This window comes from Tauraco erythrolophus, chromosome 1 (assembly GCF_009769465.1).
Source record: "Tauraco erythrolophus isolate bTauEry1 chromosome 1, bTauEry1.pri, whole genome shotgun sequence".
NCBI lineage: Eukaryota > Metazoa > Chordata > Aves > Musophagiformes > Musophagidae > Tauraco > Tauraco erythrolophus.
The window spans coordinates 36,806,214-36,822,785 of NC_141465.1; the positions used below are offsets into that span (position 1 = coordinate 36,806,214).

At 46.7% G+C, this 16,572-nt stretch overlaps 1 protein-coding gene across 1 annotated transcript; it reads right to left on the reverse strand.

Annotated features, from left to right (window-relative positions):
• Positions 1-4,426: 4,426 nt before the first annotated feature.
• Positions 4,427-14,982, reverse strand: SIK1 (salt inducible kinase 1). Its single transcript, XM_086608403.1, has 13 exons — positions 14,830-14,982; positions 13,863-13,979; positions 11,291-11,354; positions 10,922-11,083; positions 10,517-10,641; positions 10,279-10,402; positions 9,046-9,269; positions 8,641-8,790; positions 7,871-7,993; positions 7,391-7,616; positions 6,412-6,687; positions 5,626-5,857; positions 4,427-4,847 (listed from the first exon to the last, which is right to left on the reverse strand). The coding sequence occupies exons 1-13, from the start codon at positions 14,980-14,982 to the stop codon at positions 4,427-4,429; spliced, it is 2,397 nt and encodes a 798-aa protein (XP_086464529.1).
• Positions 14,983-16,572: the final 1,590 nt, after the last annotated feature.

The window sequence follows — 16,572 nt, forward strand, 5'->3', positions numbered from 1 at the left end:
CCAAGTCGTAATGTGAGAAATGAAGCCAAGAAAAACAGCATCTCGAGAGATATTGAAGACAAAAACAAACGTGGTAAACAGGAGCAGAGACAGATTTCAGAGGAAAGGCAGGAAGACAGCAACTAAAACACCAAGAGTGAAACAGTGTACACACGGAAACTGAGTCCAGCATCTCAGGGTTTCTTTGTTCTTGTTTTTCCTACCATTTCACTGAAATCATGATGCTGTCACGATCCCTCTATACCTCAGGGTCAGTGACGTCCATGAAAGTTGGTGGGGCTGCACTGATTTATATCCATTAAGAAGCAACTTTCTGAGATTTCCTAGAATTACTGGGGTTTAAAATAATGCCCTGAGAACCCAGTTGAAAACAGCAGTTGGGATTATTCTTAAACCAGGTCATATTAAAAGCTAGATTAAAAATTATTAAGAATACCTCCATTATGTTTTAATAGTTGCAAAATTCCTAACTTTGGATGGTCACATTGAAAACGCAACTCCAGAAAAACATGTGCATTACATTTTTCTACTAGTTTGAGAGTAATGGCAAATGCATACAGAGCTTTACAAATTCCATCACAGCAAACAACTCCTTTAGAAAGCAAAATAAGTAAATACATCTGTTGCCTCCAAGCTTTTGTCTAACTTTTTGGATTTACCTTCCCACCACTCTCCCCTTCCTTCAAAATGTGATAGGTGGATTTGAAAATAAAAACTTCAGAATGAGGATCTAAATTTTTTTTTTAAAAAAAACACCATTGCTTATTGGAAAGAAAAAAAAAAACACTAGAGGTCGCAAATATCTAGGGGTCCCTTGGCAGGTGAAACCCCTCCTCGCCCTCATTCCAACTGCACATGCAGAACACAAAGCCTTCTGTAGCGAACGCCCTCCATGCACGCTGTGCTGACGACATCCCAGGGCTCTGCATGTCTCTCAAAGGCACAAGGGAAACAGAGTGGATGAAGTAAAACTGGGGAAGAGCCCAAGATCTGGTTCCACAGTCTAAGCAGCACAGTCAGGACAGTCTCTCCCCCTGCACTCTCCCAGGCATGGTCCCACAGGCCCCTTCCCCTTCCAGCCTCCTGCTACCCACCCCCTTCCCCTCCTTTTGGCCATTCCCTAAAATAACATCTCCACCAGCTTCAGTGGCCCTGTCTCAGACCACAGGCAGGCGCGGTGGGTGCTCTTGCTAGAGTGGAGGCGCATCCCCACCGGCGGCGAGGGCAGCACGGTGGTGCCCGGCCACAGCGGGAACCTCAGCTCGTTTAAAGCTAGCCAAGGAATTGCCACGGCGCAGGGCAGCCAGCGCTGTACACGTGTTCCCAGGTTAATTAAGCCTGTATCTTTCCAGTATTTTTTTAATCCTCAAATGATATTTGAAAGGAGAAAAGCCATCGCCCCTGGAATCTCTCTCTCTCCCCCTCCCTCCCTCCTCCCCTTTGCTCTTTTCCATCACTGCCTTAATCTGGCTGGAGCCTCTTTCAGATCAAGGTGACATGGTCGGAGTGCTCATCTGGTAACGACTAAACCACGCTTGACCATTTTCACTCCGAAGGCCTCTCTTACTGTCAGATTTCATAACCCGATTACTACAGACTTGGGTTGGATTCAGGCAGATTGCCTACCAGCGAAAGGCTCAATATCCCATTATCAGATTTGCAAGCCCGCCGTTCCTCTTCATTTAGTATGGAATAGAAAGTGTCAGTAATGTCCTACGGACTTAGGCTTTGAAAGGAATCTTAACTATGCAAGTCATATGTATATACCAGGTGAAAATACTCCACAGAATCATACGCAGGACAACAATTTTAAAAGATTTTTTATTTAAATATTAAATAAAACACATCGACTAATCATTTCGGTGTACACTCCTCATTTTAACATAAGAAATAAAATGATTGTTCAGTCATGATAAAAAATAAACTATACATCTTAATTAAACCAATCACGTAGTGTCTTTAAATACCCTATTGCATTGCAGTCTGCAGAACAGCACTGTCAAGGTATCTACAAAAAACCCCAAACTTTTAAAATGACCTCTTTCTGCTCCAGCAATAATTGCAAAGAGGTTCTACAGCAATTGGAAAAGGAAAAAAAAACCCAACAAAACAAAAACACAACAAAAAACTATGAAAGTAAAGTGCTTGTCATCGCTCAAGACAGGAAACAAAAGAATCTGTGGCCTTTTGATCCATGGCATTAAACTAAACAAATATTGAAGAGGAAATTCTGCGTTTTCAGTACGTGTGCTACCCCTTACCAAACTGAAGGCAAAGTTGCTGCTTTGTGATGAGCTCGCTTCTTCTTGCCCTCCTCTCCAGCCACCTTCACGCAATCTGGTTTTTGGGTTGGGGTTTTTTTTTGCCTTTTTTTTTTTTTTTTTTAAACCACTACAAATGAGCATGAGACTTTGGTGTTTTCCCTGCTGCAAGGCACCACTCATTAACAGAAATTCAACTCAAGCAATTTCCTTTCACTTTGAAGCTTCCAGACCATGTAGCAGCAGTGGCAAGCTGGAGATGCACCAATATAGACACACAGATACAACACACAGATATAGAGGTCGTTTATGGAGAGCCACAGACAGAGCCACATGACATCTTCAACCCTTCCTACTCCCACCAATTAACCTGGTCAATCTTTGGCTTTTTTCTTTTTTAAAACAAACAAAACAAACAAAAAAACCCCAGGTATCTATATTATTTGCAAATGCGTAATACTGCAGGTTGCACGAAGCCAAGGTAACTTGAAGGCACCCTGTGTCACACTAGGGAGATGGGTCCTTTAAGCATTTAGACAGATCGCAGCTATTTTCTGACATTCGGATGGCAGCTTCCAGCCAAGCTGGCTTGCTGTTTGCTCACCTGCTTCCAAAGTTTGCACACCCTACCTGACTCATTTCTGTAGAAGCGCAGTCTGTTCTCCCCTTTATACCTAAGCATAACTTCTATTGATACCAACAGAAGTCATGCTCTGCCTCGGGAGGGGAGTGGGGTTTATACCAGAAACACAATATAAGCATATTACAAAATATAAAAAATAACTAGTGTTATATAGTTTTCTGCTTCCTATTTATATACATATACAGCATTAAAAACCATACGAAAAAACACCTATCTAATCCAAAACCTCATTTTGCTAATATGTCAAAAACAAATCAACCAAAAACAAACACCCAAAGATTGTGCTGTTTTACTCACTTTTAATAGTTTTGTTCAGAAACAGCTGTACTCCGTTAGAGTAGAATTCTGCTCTAGTCTATTCCTTTTGTCTTTGTCAGTATACAATTAAAACCTCAATATTGCACATTTCCCCAAGAGTCAGTTCTGTTTGGACCCTGATAATGAAATGCATAAAAACATAATTAGCAGCGGAAATAACAATGTGCAGCACTAAGAAATACCCCTCAGGCAACCTCCAGGAGGGCTTTTCAAAAAGAAAACCCTTCCCATCACCCCACCAGTACTAACGCCTTCCTCCTCAGTGCCTCTGCAAGAATACGAAAAAACTTAGCGTTTATAAAAAGATTCCTAAAGATTATTCAGACCAACAAAAAACATGCATGTGTGCATGTGTGTATATGTATACACACATACACACACACCACTCTCAAACAAACATCCTTGCAAAAGACCAGACATTATGCAATTTGGATCCTGGGATCAAGGGATATATTTTCAATAGATTACTTGCTTCCATACTGATTAGAAGGGGTTTTTTTTAAGCTTTTCCAGCTGATATATTAAGCAAGAAGTTCACAGTTTTCATTTAAAGTATATGTATCTGGGAGGTGTGGAACGGGGATGTTGGTTCCTTTAAATAAAACAAGTGTTAACAGGAGAAAAAAAACCCAACAAATGGCATTGCTTCCATTTTTGTCTTCTACGAATGCGTAATGCTGCATGCCACTGGTTTTCTGTTTATTTTCTTTAAAAGAGGTAATCATCTTCACAAACCCATAAATGAATATTGTGAAAAAGGGAGGCTCTGGTCCCTTCTTTGAAAAGCCTCTCCCTGCTGTGTCACCACTACTGACAGCTGCTAATCTTGCATAACAGCAGAGCTGTATTGGTCTGACTTGAGTACAGTACCGAAGAGTTCTTCCCCAACCACATCCCTCCCCGTCCCCACAAATACCCCACCCATCTTCCCCGTCATTATTTTTCCTTTAAAAAATTCAGCTTCTATTCGTATTTGTTCAGTGCAAGAATAGTAGAAGCAAAAAGACATACATATTGCTTGTTTCAGTTCTATAAAGTTGCTAGCTTTCTGAGCCAGACGGCCTCTTCACATACTTCAAAATTTATTGCTTCTGAGAGTCACTTGTCCACATGACACCAGCCAGCCATGGATCCACACACGCCATGGAACAGCGGTGAAAGTTCTTTGCAACAAGAGCAGCGTGAGCTGTAACAGCCAGGCCTCTCATTTGACCAGGACGAACTTCCCTAGCTGGTTGGAAGTCAAGTCCTCCATCTCACAATCCCCGTGCTGCAGAGTGACAGCATCATAGCTTGGAGACTGCACAGAGAAACTCTGTTGCTGAGAGAAGGTGGTGCCAACTGGAGAGACGTTGCTGCTGATGTACAGGTGTGTGTCTAAAAGGTGAGCTGCTGAGGACACCGGTGACACGCTGACACCAAAGAAATGAGGTTGGAGCAGTTGGCTGCTGCCAGCAAAGGCCAGCTCAAATGAGTTTTCTCTTTGTAGCTCTGACAACAGAAGAGAATTGGATGCTTTGCAGGTACCTACGCTATCAGAGGAGGGGATGCCATTTGTTGCAGATGTCTGAGAAGTCTGGGGACAAGCTGTCTGGAGTAGCTGGTGATGCTGGAGCTGGAGCATTCTGAACAAAATCCAAGGATGGAAGAGGTTAACTTGCATTCCTCCTTTCTTGCCCCCACCCTTGACCATAATTTCCACTTTGTATCCTTCTCTCTATCAAACCCCTCCTCACCCGGCCAGTACAATTAAAGCAATTTGACCATGCCAGGCCAACATGTTTTCACTTGGCTTTCCTCATGTTGGAGAGGGTGACTATCACCAGAAAGTTATCTAGTCACCATTTGGCCTGCTAATAATAGATGTTCTAGAAACGACGTGTGCAGATAAACCGGAAACTCAATTTTCCATCTTGCTTCTATGGGAATGAAGAGGTGCCACCACACAAGACACTCGAGGCCACTGGAACTGTGCCTCCTTTGTGGGCTGCAACTTTTCCAAATTACAAGGTCTCACTTCCTTGCCATGGGAAAATTACAGGAGGAGGCAAAGGAGGAAAGAAATCATTCCCAAAACTAACAAAGAAAAACACAGCTTGCAATAGGGAAGAAGTAATGCTTTTCCCCGCAAAGTACCAAATTGCTTCTCAATTCAGCAACCTCCAAATATTTGGACGCCGAGATTTCTAAGTGGAACGGCACATCCTGTGTTACGTATGCCAGAGCAGGAAGCCACAAAGGAAACCCAGCAGTTTATCTGCTGCCACACAGCAAAGATGGAGGATAGGAATCCCCAGTGACTAAACTCCCCAACCTCTTTTGCTGTGTTTACTCCTCCTCGCTTGCCCCTAACCAAAGTAACTCCAATGAAAAGAGCAAAACTTCTCTCAGCCAGCTTCTCACCTCTGCTGCTGTAGCACCTCCTCCAGGAGGCTTCTTCCCTCTCTGCTGCTCCCACTGCTGCTGTACATGCAGGTGTTGGGCTGCGTGTGTTGGAAAGGGCTCATGGCACTCCTTGCTGCCCGAGATGAGGAGGACTGACACACCTGCCGAGCAAAGCCTTTGATTTTATTCAAGCCGAGAAACCCCTTGGCTCGAGCGTTCTTCCGCAGCTGCTGCCTAAAAGCCTTCAAGCCTGTGGGACACGAGGAAAAGAAATGCACTTTAATCCTCCTTAGCATTTGCCTAGGAGCCTACTTTACAGATCAGCCTTTTTTGGGCAGCTGCCTTTGCTTGCGTGAGAACTGCGCTAGACGAGGCCGTGACTCTTAAGTTCACGTTCACCTCTCTGCCTGACGGTCAGAGCAAAATCTACGTAACCGAACAGGGTTTGGGACAGCTGCACCCTTGTGTCGATGGACACACACACAGCAAAGGAGAAACCGGATAGAACTCATGATGTTGTGCACTCGGTATGGCAGGAGGAAGGCGGAGCCTGCCATCCCACTCACGGCAGCAGAAATATCTTTATGGGCAGGCTGAATCCGTATCTGAGAACCTCTCATATAGGCACCTTCCTCTGGGCACCCTTCCCTCCCTCAGGGACCGTGAATACAAGAGGCAGAATATCCAGGTGGCTGGCCTCAGGGTCGCACTCACATGGGCAAGCAAGTATCCCTGCATGCTACCCTTTTCTAGTGGCAGTTGGAAGGGTTCAATTCCCCAGCAACAAAGCAAGGAAGACATTACCTTGAGTTAATGAGGTATCAGATGCTCGCCTTCCTTCTTGGAAGCTGACAGGCAGGAGAGAAGCACCTCCCATGCAGCCCTGGGCTTGTAACACCGGAGCGTCAGACTGGGAAGCTAGGAAGGGCGACGTCATCCTAGCTGTGGCTGGGCTCCCCGTCATTACTTGACCTGCCAAACAGCTGCTCAGGGCCACTGAGCTGTCATTTGAAGATGAAGTAAGGCAGCTGTCTGAACTAGTTCCCTCTGTGGGGCTTGCAGAAGAGGAAATGACTATACCTATGGAGGGGAAGGAAGGAGAGAAAGAGCATTCCCAAGATGAGTACAGGAAGGAACAAACATGACATCAGAGCCTTCTGCCCACCTACACTGGCACTAATAAGTAGCTGCGAACCACAGAGGTGACCAGCAACTCGTGTTGTCACAGGGCTTGACTCCAGCGAAGGGTCATCAATGAATGACCTAAGTTTGGGCTCCCATCCAGCTGGCCGGGCTCTGCCCACAATGTCGGCACCACCTGGGTATGCTGGATCAGGCCCACTGCGTTTCTTTAGCCCAACAGCTCAACAACACAGGATTATTGTTTTGTGAACAGTTTTGCTTGTTTGTTTAGTTCAGGGGGTCTGGATGTGTACCAAACACAGGTAGCGATGATGGTTTTTTTTCAATTCAGGCGTCACCACCTCCCGCAGTACAACAGCGGAAGCAAGCAGAGAAGGGTCATGTCCCACTTATGAGAATGCTTCCTTCTAAAGTGATAGAGATGAAACACAACAGTGCAACGTCTCTTCCTTAAGGGCCATGCCTATTTATGGGGAGATGGAACTGTGCAGAGCAGAGTACAGACCTCTTTTCTGAGCTTTCCGATCCCAGTCAAGGTAAAATCAGCACATATTCCCCAGGCATTTGTCTGCTATGGCAACCCTTCTCTGTCCTTTTCCTCTAACTATGGACACCCTTCATCTCTGCCAGACTTACTTACATGGAGGGGCATGCTGATGGAAATGAGTGGTCACTTCGGCCAGCGTGTGCCTCCTGCTGGTGTTGCTAGGGATGCGGATGGGGTGGTCATACGCCTTAATTTCGTCTTCCAGCTCCTTCTCTTGCCTTACTTCTTCACTAATGGTGGTCTCCAGCAGGCTGTTGGGGGAGATGGAGCGGTTCCGGAAGAGCCCGTTGAAGTTGGAATCCACAGGAAAGAACACAGGCTGCAAAACATATCAGAACGCAGACTGAAGGGTGTTTCGCTTCTTTCTGCACTACCTTTTAATGCTCTTCACTGTCCTGTGGCACATCTTCAGTAGGCGTACTGTTTGAGAGGCTACACCACCACCATGGCCAAATGCCAAACAAAAGATTAGAGGGAGAGAACAACAGAGTCACAACCCCTGATGTTCTGGATTGGCAGAACAATGGGGGGAAAAAAACGAAAGTAACACACAGTTTAGCTGAAAACACCAACCTGCAATGGATTGCTTATGTCACAGTCCATTTCTGCCTGCAAGGATGGCTGAATCAGGCTCTGAGGTTGCTGGTAAAGCACAGATGATCGCAGGGTTTCGCTAGTTAGACTGTCGTGAGGCATCTGGAGAGAGAGAGCGATGCACAGAATCCATCAAATACACTGCAGTTCCACATGACTTCTCAGATACTGGAGGCTCAAGGAATTTCAGAGCTACGTTCCATGCAAGCTTTCACCACGGATTTTTCTATGAAAATTAACAAAGTTGGTCTTCCAATGCCAACACAAACACAAAACTCCTTCTCCTAAGTTAAACAATGTAACTGGAAGTACATTTTGAAAAGGCACCCAGAGCACACTTGAAAGGGGGTAGGGGTGAGGAAAAGAAAAAGAAATGTTAGAAAAACACACAAACTGACTGATGGAGCACTTTTAACAATCCTACAGGGTATGTAACAAAGCAGTGTAACTGATCAGTGCCCAGGATGGCAAATTTCCATGAGAAGCCTAATCTCTGGCTCATTATTGACCTGCACCAGAGGCAGGTCTTTGGACCATGACTCACAGTTACTTCTTAGGAAACAGGACATTAATATTCAATCAGCCTCCTTCTGAAGAACAGTAGGCCAGGTACTATCAGAGGGCACCAACATCAGAATTGGTTTTCAGAAGCCTGAGAGTTACTGTCTTATATTCTCCCATAGCAAGGGGCAGAAAAAAGAGAGCCAACAGACATAGCTTTCCAGGTGAGTCATCTCATCCTTCCTTACCTCGACGCTGCTGATTTCGGAGCTCCTCGGCCTTTGCTGACGGCCAGTTGCTGGACGACTCGATAGCTGGCTGCTTCGATACTCCTTGAGGCGCTCCAAGAGCAGGTAATAAATTGCAGCAAAATGGTTGTAGCTGCTATTTTGCAGAGACTAGAAGACATCGAAAGGACCCTTGAGTTACAGGTAACTCAGGATATAAGCAGACAAAACTCATCACTAATGCGTCATAATAGTGCAGTCAAAAAGTAAGTAAAAATCCAAAAGGGCAGTGAAGATTACTACACTGTGAAGATTACTACATTGTGACACTGGATCAAGACTAGTCACTGAATGACGTATATCTGACTGCACTGTTGGCATTTTGATAGTCACTGAAGATGTATCGAAGGGGCACGCACTTCTCACCTCAACAGTTCTCTGCCTGTCGATACCAAGCGTTTGCATGATCCCCAGGACCTGTTCATTGTAGTCACCCAGGTTGGAGTTGTAGTTTTGCATGGAGAAGGACAAAGACTGCTGCTGTTGAAGAGATGGGTCAGCTTGCATCCACTTGTGCTGCTTTATTTGGGAAATGGTTATTCGCTTGGTTGGGTCCACAACCAACATCCGTCGGATTAGTGTTTCACAGTCTGGATGGCAAAGATAAACTCATGAGCAAGGGGCAAAAATAACAGCCCAGCCCCAGGTCACTGCTAAGCAACCTTCCCAGCAACAGTATATGATGTCTGTGAAAACGGAATTTAAAGGTTTCTGAGCAGCTGATGCCTGGTTTGACTACCAGATATTGAAATCAGCACCAGAGAGGTCCATATACGTTTCGCGAAAGCAACACGTCACTACAGGAAATCAAGCTGTACTGGATACTGGCAGGTTTCAGGTGCACTTGCACTTTGTAGGAGAGCTAGTTTTGAGTGGATGCAGGTTTAATGACGTTACATCCACTTAAAATAGGTCAGAATTTGGTACAGAACCCCATCACATACAGCTTCCTGGCCCATGTATACTGCTTATTTGTTCATAATCAGGGAATCAAAGCTGTTCGCGGCTGTAACTGATAAATGTTGGACTTTCAAAAGACACTCTTTACTTGAAGAGAGACACGTTCACTTGTTTTCAAATCCAAATCAGAGAGAAGCGATAATACTCTTCAGTTTCTTTTTCTCGCTACACTGTTCAAGCGTAAGCGTTCAAGAAACAGTGTTAAGCCTGACTGTTTCTGCTCTCCTTGAGAGCAGAGCCACACTGAAATATATCCCTTCTGCATAGTTAAAATATCTTAGAAGAACTATGCCCATCTCAGCATTGCAGGCTAGTCTCATTAAAACCCTGTTTTCTCTCTTTTGTGACTATTTCTCCAGCTAAGGTGTTAAATATTTCTGTAATCCATACAGAAACTCCAAGAAAGGAAACACCAACCTTTTAGATGCACCATAAAGCAGACTCCAGAAAAAGAAAATGTGTGCAACCAGCCCCTGAACTTATGATAAGCGCTGCCCTACAGAAATTACTGCATACATAAAGACAAAGTGATTGCCAGCTGCAAAACCAGTCCCATCTGTCATTGCCTCAAGAAGGAACAGGACAGCTATTTCTTTATCTGTAGCCCTTTTTCTAACACTAAGAATGCGAAAAAAGCACCTTCGGACATGAAGTAAGGGATGCGGAACCGTCCCTCCAGCACTCTTTGCCTCAGAGTTGGTAAATTGGGTCCATCAAAAGGCAGAGAACCACAGACAAGGACATACAGCACCACCCCAAGGCTCTGTCAATAGAAAACAGTACAGCATGTGAGTAGTTCCAGTAGAAGCAATGATTTTGAAAGCCCACAGACCCTCATGAAGCACGAAACGCAACTGCTAAGGAATATCAAGCTCACCCATATATCAAGGTGAGGTCCTTCATACTCTTTGCCTTCGAAAACCTCTGGAGCTGCATAGGGTGGGCTTCCACACCAAGTGGAGAGGGGCTCTCCCGACTTGTAGAAGTTTCCAAAGCCAAAGTCTGGAATGAAGATAAAAGTCTAGGGTAAGACATCACTCAACCACATATCAATATTTCAGAAGTAGCAGAAAATGGAGAGAAGGAAGCAGATGTATCGCTTTGTTCTCTGCCTATTCATTCAAGCTATTCTCTTTTGTCCAGAGGATACGTTCAGAGAAATATCAGTAACTTTTGTTTTATTTTCAGCTACCATAAACACATTTATAGGATGATTCCAGGGAGATTTGATTTGAGCACACGCCTAATGTTGTTTGTAGAGTAACAGCATATTTCTTATTACCTGCCAACTTGATATTCATGTTAGCATCTAGCAGAAGGTTCTCTGTTTTGAGATCCCTGTGCACTATGTGGTGGCTGTGACAATATTCCACCGCTGAAAGAATCTGCCAGAACTTCTTCCGTGCTTCGCTTTCACTTAAGTGCCCATTGGAGGTCAGATGATCTGCAAGACGAAATAAAAGAGGCAGAAGATTTAGAAACACCTGGAGGAAATTTTTCATAATCCTGCTTGTGCCGCACTCACTGTTTGACAGCTGACAATGCCAACCCTGGATTTTTAATCAGAATATATGCATTACTCAGGAATGACAACAGTGAAGCCATGGTTTCTAAATCTGAAGAACTGTTAGCTCCAGCAGTGAGGACTTACCAAACATTTCTCCATTCTTTGCGAACTCAGTAACAATGTAAAGCATGTCCTTTGTCTCCATAACCTGTGAAGACAACAAGAAGACATGCTTAAAAAAATTGCAGACCTCTACAGTTTCACTCATTTTTCTAAGTGTATCCTCAAACATATTGGCTCAATTATGCATCTGGCAGTAAATGCATCTAATTTTGCACCACATTGCTCTTTCTAAGCAAACTGGTAATGAAAAAGACTCTTATGTGCCTACAATATACAATGGCTTCCCATGCGATTGTTCTTCTCACCATTACTGTGCCACTTAATCTCCATAAGACAACTCATGAGCATTTCAATAATTTCATACACTACCCTGAATTCCCTTTTTGTTAAAATATGCATATATAGTTTTATAATTCATCTGATATATTTTGAACATGCAAAGACACTTAAAGTTTACATAAAGTCACCTTTGTTTCAAGGCTAGCAGGTACTCAGATCAGGAAAGATATTTGCAACTGGGACAAATTAAGAAGTAGTATCAAATACCCCACTCCCATTTGCTGTTGGCGGGGACATGGCAAGCCTCCCACACAAGTGACAATAGGCTGCTGTTTGTGTAACAGCAGTGCTTGATGCACATCAACAACTGTCAATATATCGCCCTGCGTTCACCTATCAATCTAGTATCAACTTCTTTTGATACTTGTTAATTTTTTTCCTTTGAAGGAAAAAAAAAAAGAACTAAAAACCAAACAATGAATGAGAAATTCTGAGCATTTCCACATTTATCTTCAGTTACTATGGCACATCTCTCAAATGTCGGATTTCAGATTTTAAAATACAACATTTCCCTGGTTGGGCTCTCAAGGAGCAGATATTTTGTTTTGGAAGCAGAAGGCTCACAACAGGTTAACAATCAAAAAAGCATCAATGCTACTTCAAAGGCTGCCATTTCCAGGATCCTAACATGCAACCTTTTCTCCAAGACTCTTGTCCTACCCTCACTACGAGTACACACAGACACAAAATGAAAATAAACAAACAGGGAGCAAAGGAAGAGAGGTTCCCAGTTTAAAAAACTGAAGGAAAGTGTTCTGGGAAATTTGCCAGCTGGAAGAAATTAAGACGCTGTGCTGCAACTAAAACAATGATGAAATAACACAAGAACACACACCCTGTGTTGGTATGTCATCTAATTCCATCCCTGCTTCTCAGTCTCCACCAAACAGGTAAAGCATCAGTTACAACAACAAAGAAAAGAGAACTTCACTGAAAAGAAATTATGGTCCACTACCAACGTCACTTGCTCCATCAAGTGAAGTGGTTCAACTAGGTGGAATTTAACCTGCTTTTCTAAAAGCTTCGAAACAGTATTTTCACCCACATCATTCCACTGCAATGAAATCAACCAAACTGTTAGAAGGTTTCTATATATCCTATACTGCCCTATGGGCAACAATGACGTCAGATGTTAACACAGAATAATTTTCGTTATGATGGTTAATACTATAAATATCAAGCACTTCATGTGTGTCAAGGTCTTTAAAAATAATGCCATGCCTAAGCACCTGCCTTACTGGCTCTTCAGCCTTACACGTTAATTAAACTTTTTTTTTCTTTTTTTTTTTTTTTTTAAGCTAACAAACCCAACGGTAAGATTGCAGCTGATAATAGTGTTTACTATTGCACACGGACTTTCAGACCTGCTGCTTCATCCATCTATTCCTCCCTCCCCCGTTGCCCTTCTAGACAGGTCCAGATGGACTGTGATACCTCATCTTCTTCTTAAATCCACATGGCACTATTTAAGATGATTAAGAGGAACTTATACCAAACGCTAATTAGATCAAATATTTAGAATTTGCAAAGCAGTTCTTGCTTGCTAGACAGCTATGATCCTGTTTTCTGCACAACACGTTAATTTCTTCTTACTGTTAAAAACACCCATCGGTACAGAAACTGAACAAATCTAACCCAAAATTCATGTTGTGAAACTCTACAAAGGGAAAGATATTTGAAATTCACTTTTTAAACTACACAAACTGGAACAGAATAAACAAACGGGTCATTTTTTGACATATTCTAAGATACTAACATTACAGGCTTTTTCTTTCCTACTTAGATTAGAATTTTAATTCTTAGGTTGATGTGGTTTCATTGTTGTTGATTATAAATCCTTTCCGCTCATGACAAACTCAACTTTCGTGCTTTCTTCTCTGCTCTCCTACATGAGCTTAAGTCTTCCCCTTATCAAAAGCACGTAAGAGCTTCCAGTCCTCTAAACTGGAAAAGCACAGGAGTTTGGACAGGCAAGTTAATCATAGAAGTTCAGATAATCAGTTTCTCGATCTGAAACAAACTTCAGTTGGATTTTAATTGTAAATTTTACAGCGAATTTTGTCAAAATGCTGTCTAACATATCAAAGTCTTGTTCAAAGAACGATAAACAGCTTCTAAAAAAAACAATTGAAGTGTTTTTCAGAAAGTATTTCAATCTGCATTGTCTCTGCAAATATTGAACGTAAGACCACGTGCAAAAGTAAAGCACAAGCATATCTCATCTGCATGCTACACTTCAAAGCTGACCTCTTACCTGATACAGCTTGATAATGTGGGGATGATTCAAAAGCTTCATTATCTGAACTTCTCTATAAATCTTCTCCAGATTGCTTGGGTCTAACCTTGTTTTGTCTATTATTTTTATTGCAACCTGCAGATTAAAAAAATAATAAAATAAAATAACCCCAGACGTTAAAAAGTAGGTCCTCTTATCGTTAAGATCTTTTAAAAAAGGAAAAAAAAAAAGACAACTCCCCTGCACGCACACACACAAACTCACAAAATCCAAGTAAAGTAGCTTTTAAAGTATGGACTTGACAAAGCTGATTCTGTTTTTCTGAACTGCACAGAACTCACGACACAGAACGTTTTTATTTTTCTTTTCTACGTCAAGGGATTACACATAAGGTAGTGAACAGAACTGCAGAAATTAGCACTGGACAGGATTCGGTAAATCTTTTAATCCATCCCATGCCAGTGAAAAACGGATTCCTGTAACAGACTATTTTCTACTGTAGCGGCCGGTACGATTTTGACATGCGCTACGAATGGAAATACAGTTGCATGTCCGTTCACAAATTATTTCTGCAAATAACACTGCGAGTTCTTTGTTCTCGAATCACACGCACTGAATGAAAAAATCAAACCTAAAGTCTTCAAAAGATCCTGAATTCGTTGGACTCTTTAGCAAACCAAGGCAGAGCAACTCAACGAAGCCACCGTAACGCTCAGCAGTGTTATCTTCTCACATGCTCTCGCTCTTTTAATTTCGCATGAACTCTACCGAACACACCGGGAAAACCTGAAGCTCCTGCGAAGCTCCTACATCAACTCCAGGCGCCCGGTCAACACGGCGGGCTAAGCCCGCCGGACTTTGCAAAGCTCGCCGCCGCTCTCTCCATCCCCAACGCCAGCTTATTTCCCGCTGTCCGCAGAGGCAGCCCAGCGCCGCCGGCCCGGCAAGGAACGGCCCCTTCGCCCGCCCCAGCCTCCGCACCCACCTGCGTCTTGGTCACTCTGTGCCGGGCCAGCTTGACCACGGCGAAGTTGCCCTTCCCCAAGGTCCTCTCGATGTCGTAGAAGCCGACTCGCAGCGGCCGCTGCTGGGCTGGTCCGGCGGCGGGCACGGCGGTGCACTCTGACATGATCACCATGGCTTAGGCGGGTGGCGGGCAGCGCGCGCCGCGCCTAGGAGGGGAGCATCCGCGCTGCCCCGGGGACGCGGGCGCTCGCACCTGCACGGAGACGGCACAGCACAGCCCGTCAGCCCCCGCCGCCCCGCTCTCACCACTCGGGGCGGGCTCTTCCCCGTCCCCAGAGCGGAGCCGCCGCGGCCGCCGCGCTCACCGCCGGCCGCTCGGCGCCCGCTGCATGCTCGCCGCCGCCGGACCCGCGCGCGCGCCGCCGCCGCCGCCGCCGCCGCCCCGCGCGGCCCCCCAGACCGCCGCACGCGGCCGCTGCCCGACCGGCGGAGCGGCAGTCGGGCCGTCGTACCTGGCCGGGCGGCGGGCGCTCTCCGCGGCTGCTGGCGCCGGGCTGTGCCGCCGCCGCCGCCGCCGCGGTGGGGTGTGTGTGCGCGCGAGGGTGTGCGTGAGTGCGTGAGTGCGTGTGTGTGAGTGTGTGTGTGCGCGCGCGCGCGTGTGTATGTGTGTGCGGGCGCCGGGGGGCAGGCGGGAGCACGCGGGATGTCCCGTCCTCCCCCGCCCACCCCCCCTCCGCCCCGCTCCGCCGGCCCCCCTCCACGCACACCCCGCCCTCCCTCCCGCCTCTTCCCCCCGCCCACCGCCGAAAGCCGAGACGGGCCCATTGACGTCACTTTGACGCCAGAGAGACGCGCGCCCAGGCGCGAGGCTGAAGGAGAGCGAGACACCGGGCCGTTGCCAAGGAACGGGCGGCGCTGACGCGCGCGCTGATGGAGCCGTCGCCCGGGAGACGGAGGGGCGGTGACGTCAGGGCAGAGGGAGGGAGGGGGCAGCCGGGTCTCCTGCCCCCCTCCCCGTCCGAGGGGGCGCTCTGCTGTCACGTGACGCGCCCCTTCTCCCGGCGGGGTCGCCCCCTGCCGGCGCGCCCGGCGCCCGCGTCAACCGGCGGCGCGCGGGGCCCCGGCAGCCGTTAACCGTCTCGTAGCCGTTCCGCCACGGCGGCGGGTCTCCCTCAGCGCCCTGAGCGCCCGAGCCCACCGGCAGCGAGAAGGCCACCGCGGGCAGGGTTTGCCCACGGCCGCGGCACCCTGCCGAGGGCTCGGCGGAGATGCGGAGACTGCGGCCGCCGCGCTAACCCCGCAGGACGGGGCGCCGCCGCCCCGGCGCAAGCGCCCGGCCAGCCCTGGTGACCCCCCGGCCCTGCTGGCCGGGGTGCCAGGCCCCCCGCTGCCCCCATCCCAGCCACCGAGGCAGCCCTCGTCCTGTGTCGGGTGTCCTGCGGCCGCCGAAGCTGTGGGGCAGCGACAGGGACTGTCCCGCTGCCAGCAGGGAAAAGGTGGCTGCAGCCCTGCGGGGGACATTTTTTTCCTAATCCCAAAGCACAAGCGGGCTGCGGCCGCCCACCCTTTGCACCAATGTCCGCGGCGGGATACTGACCCGCCTTCCCCTGCGCAGGACCGGTTTCCGTTCCCGGTTGTTTCCAGGGTGTGATGGAGGGGAGCTGCTGGGGGCTGCTGCCGACCATCCCGTCTGGCACCCAAGACTGGGGCCAGCCCGGCCCGGGGCCAGCAACCCTCCGTGTCCACCAGCTGGGCACAGACA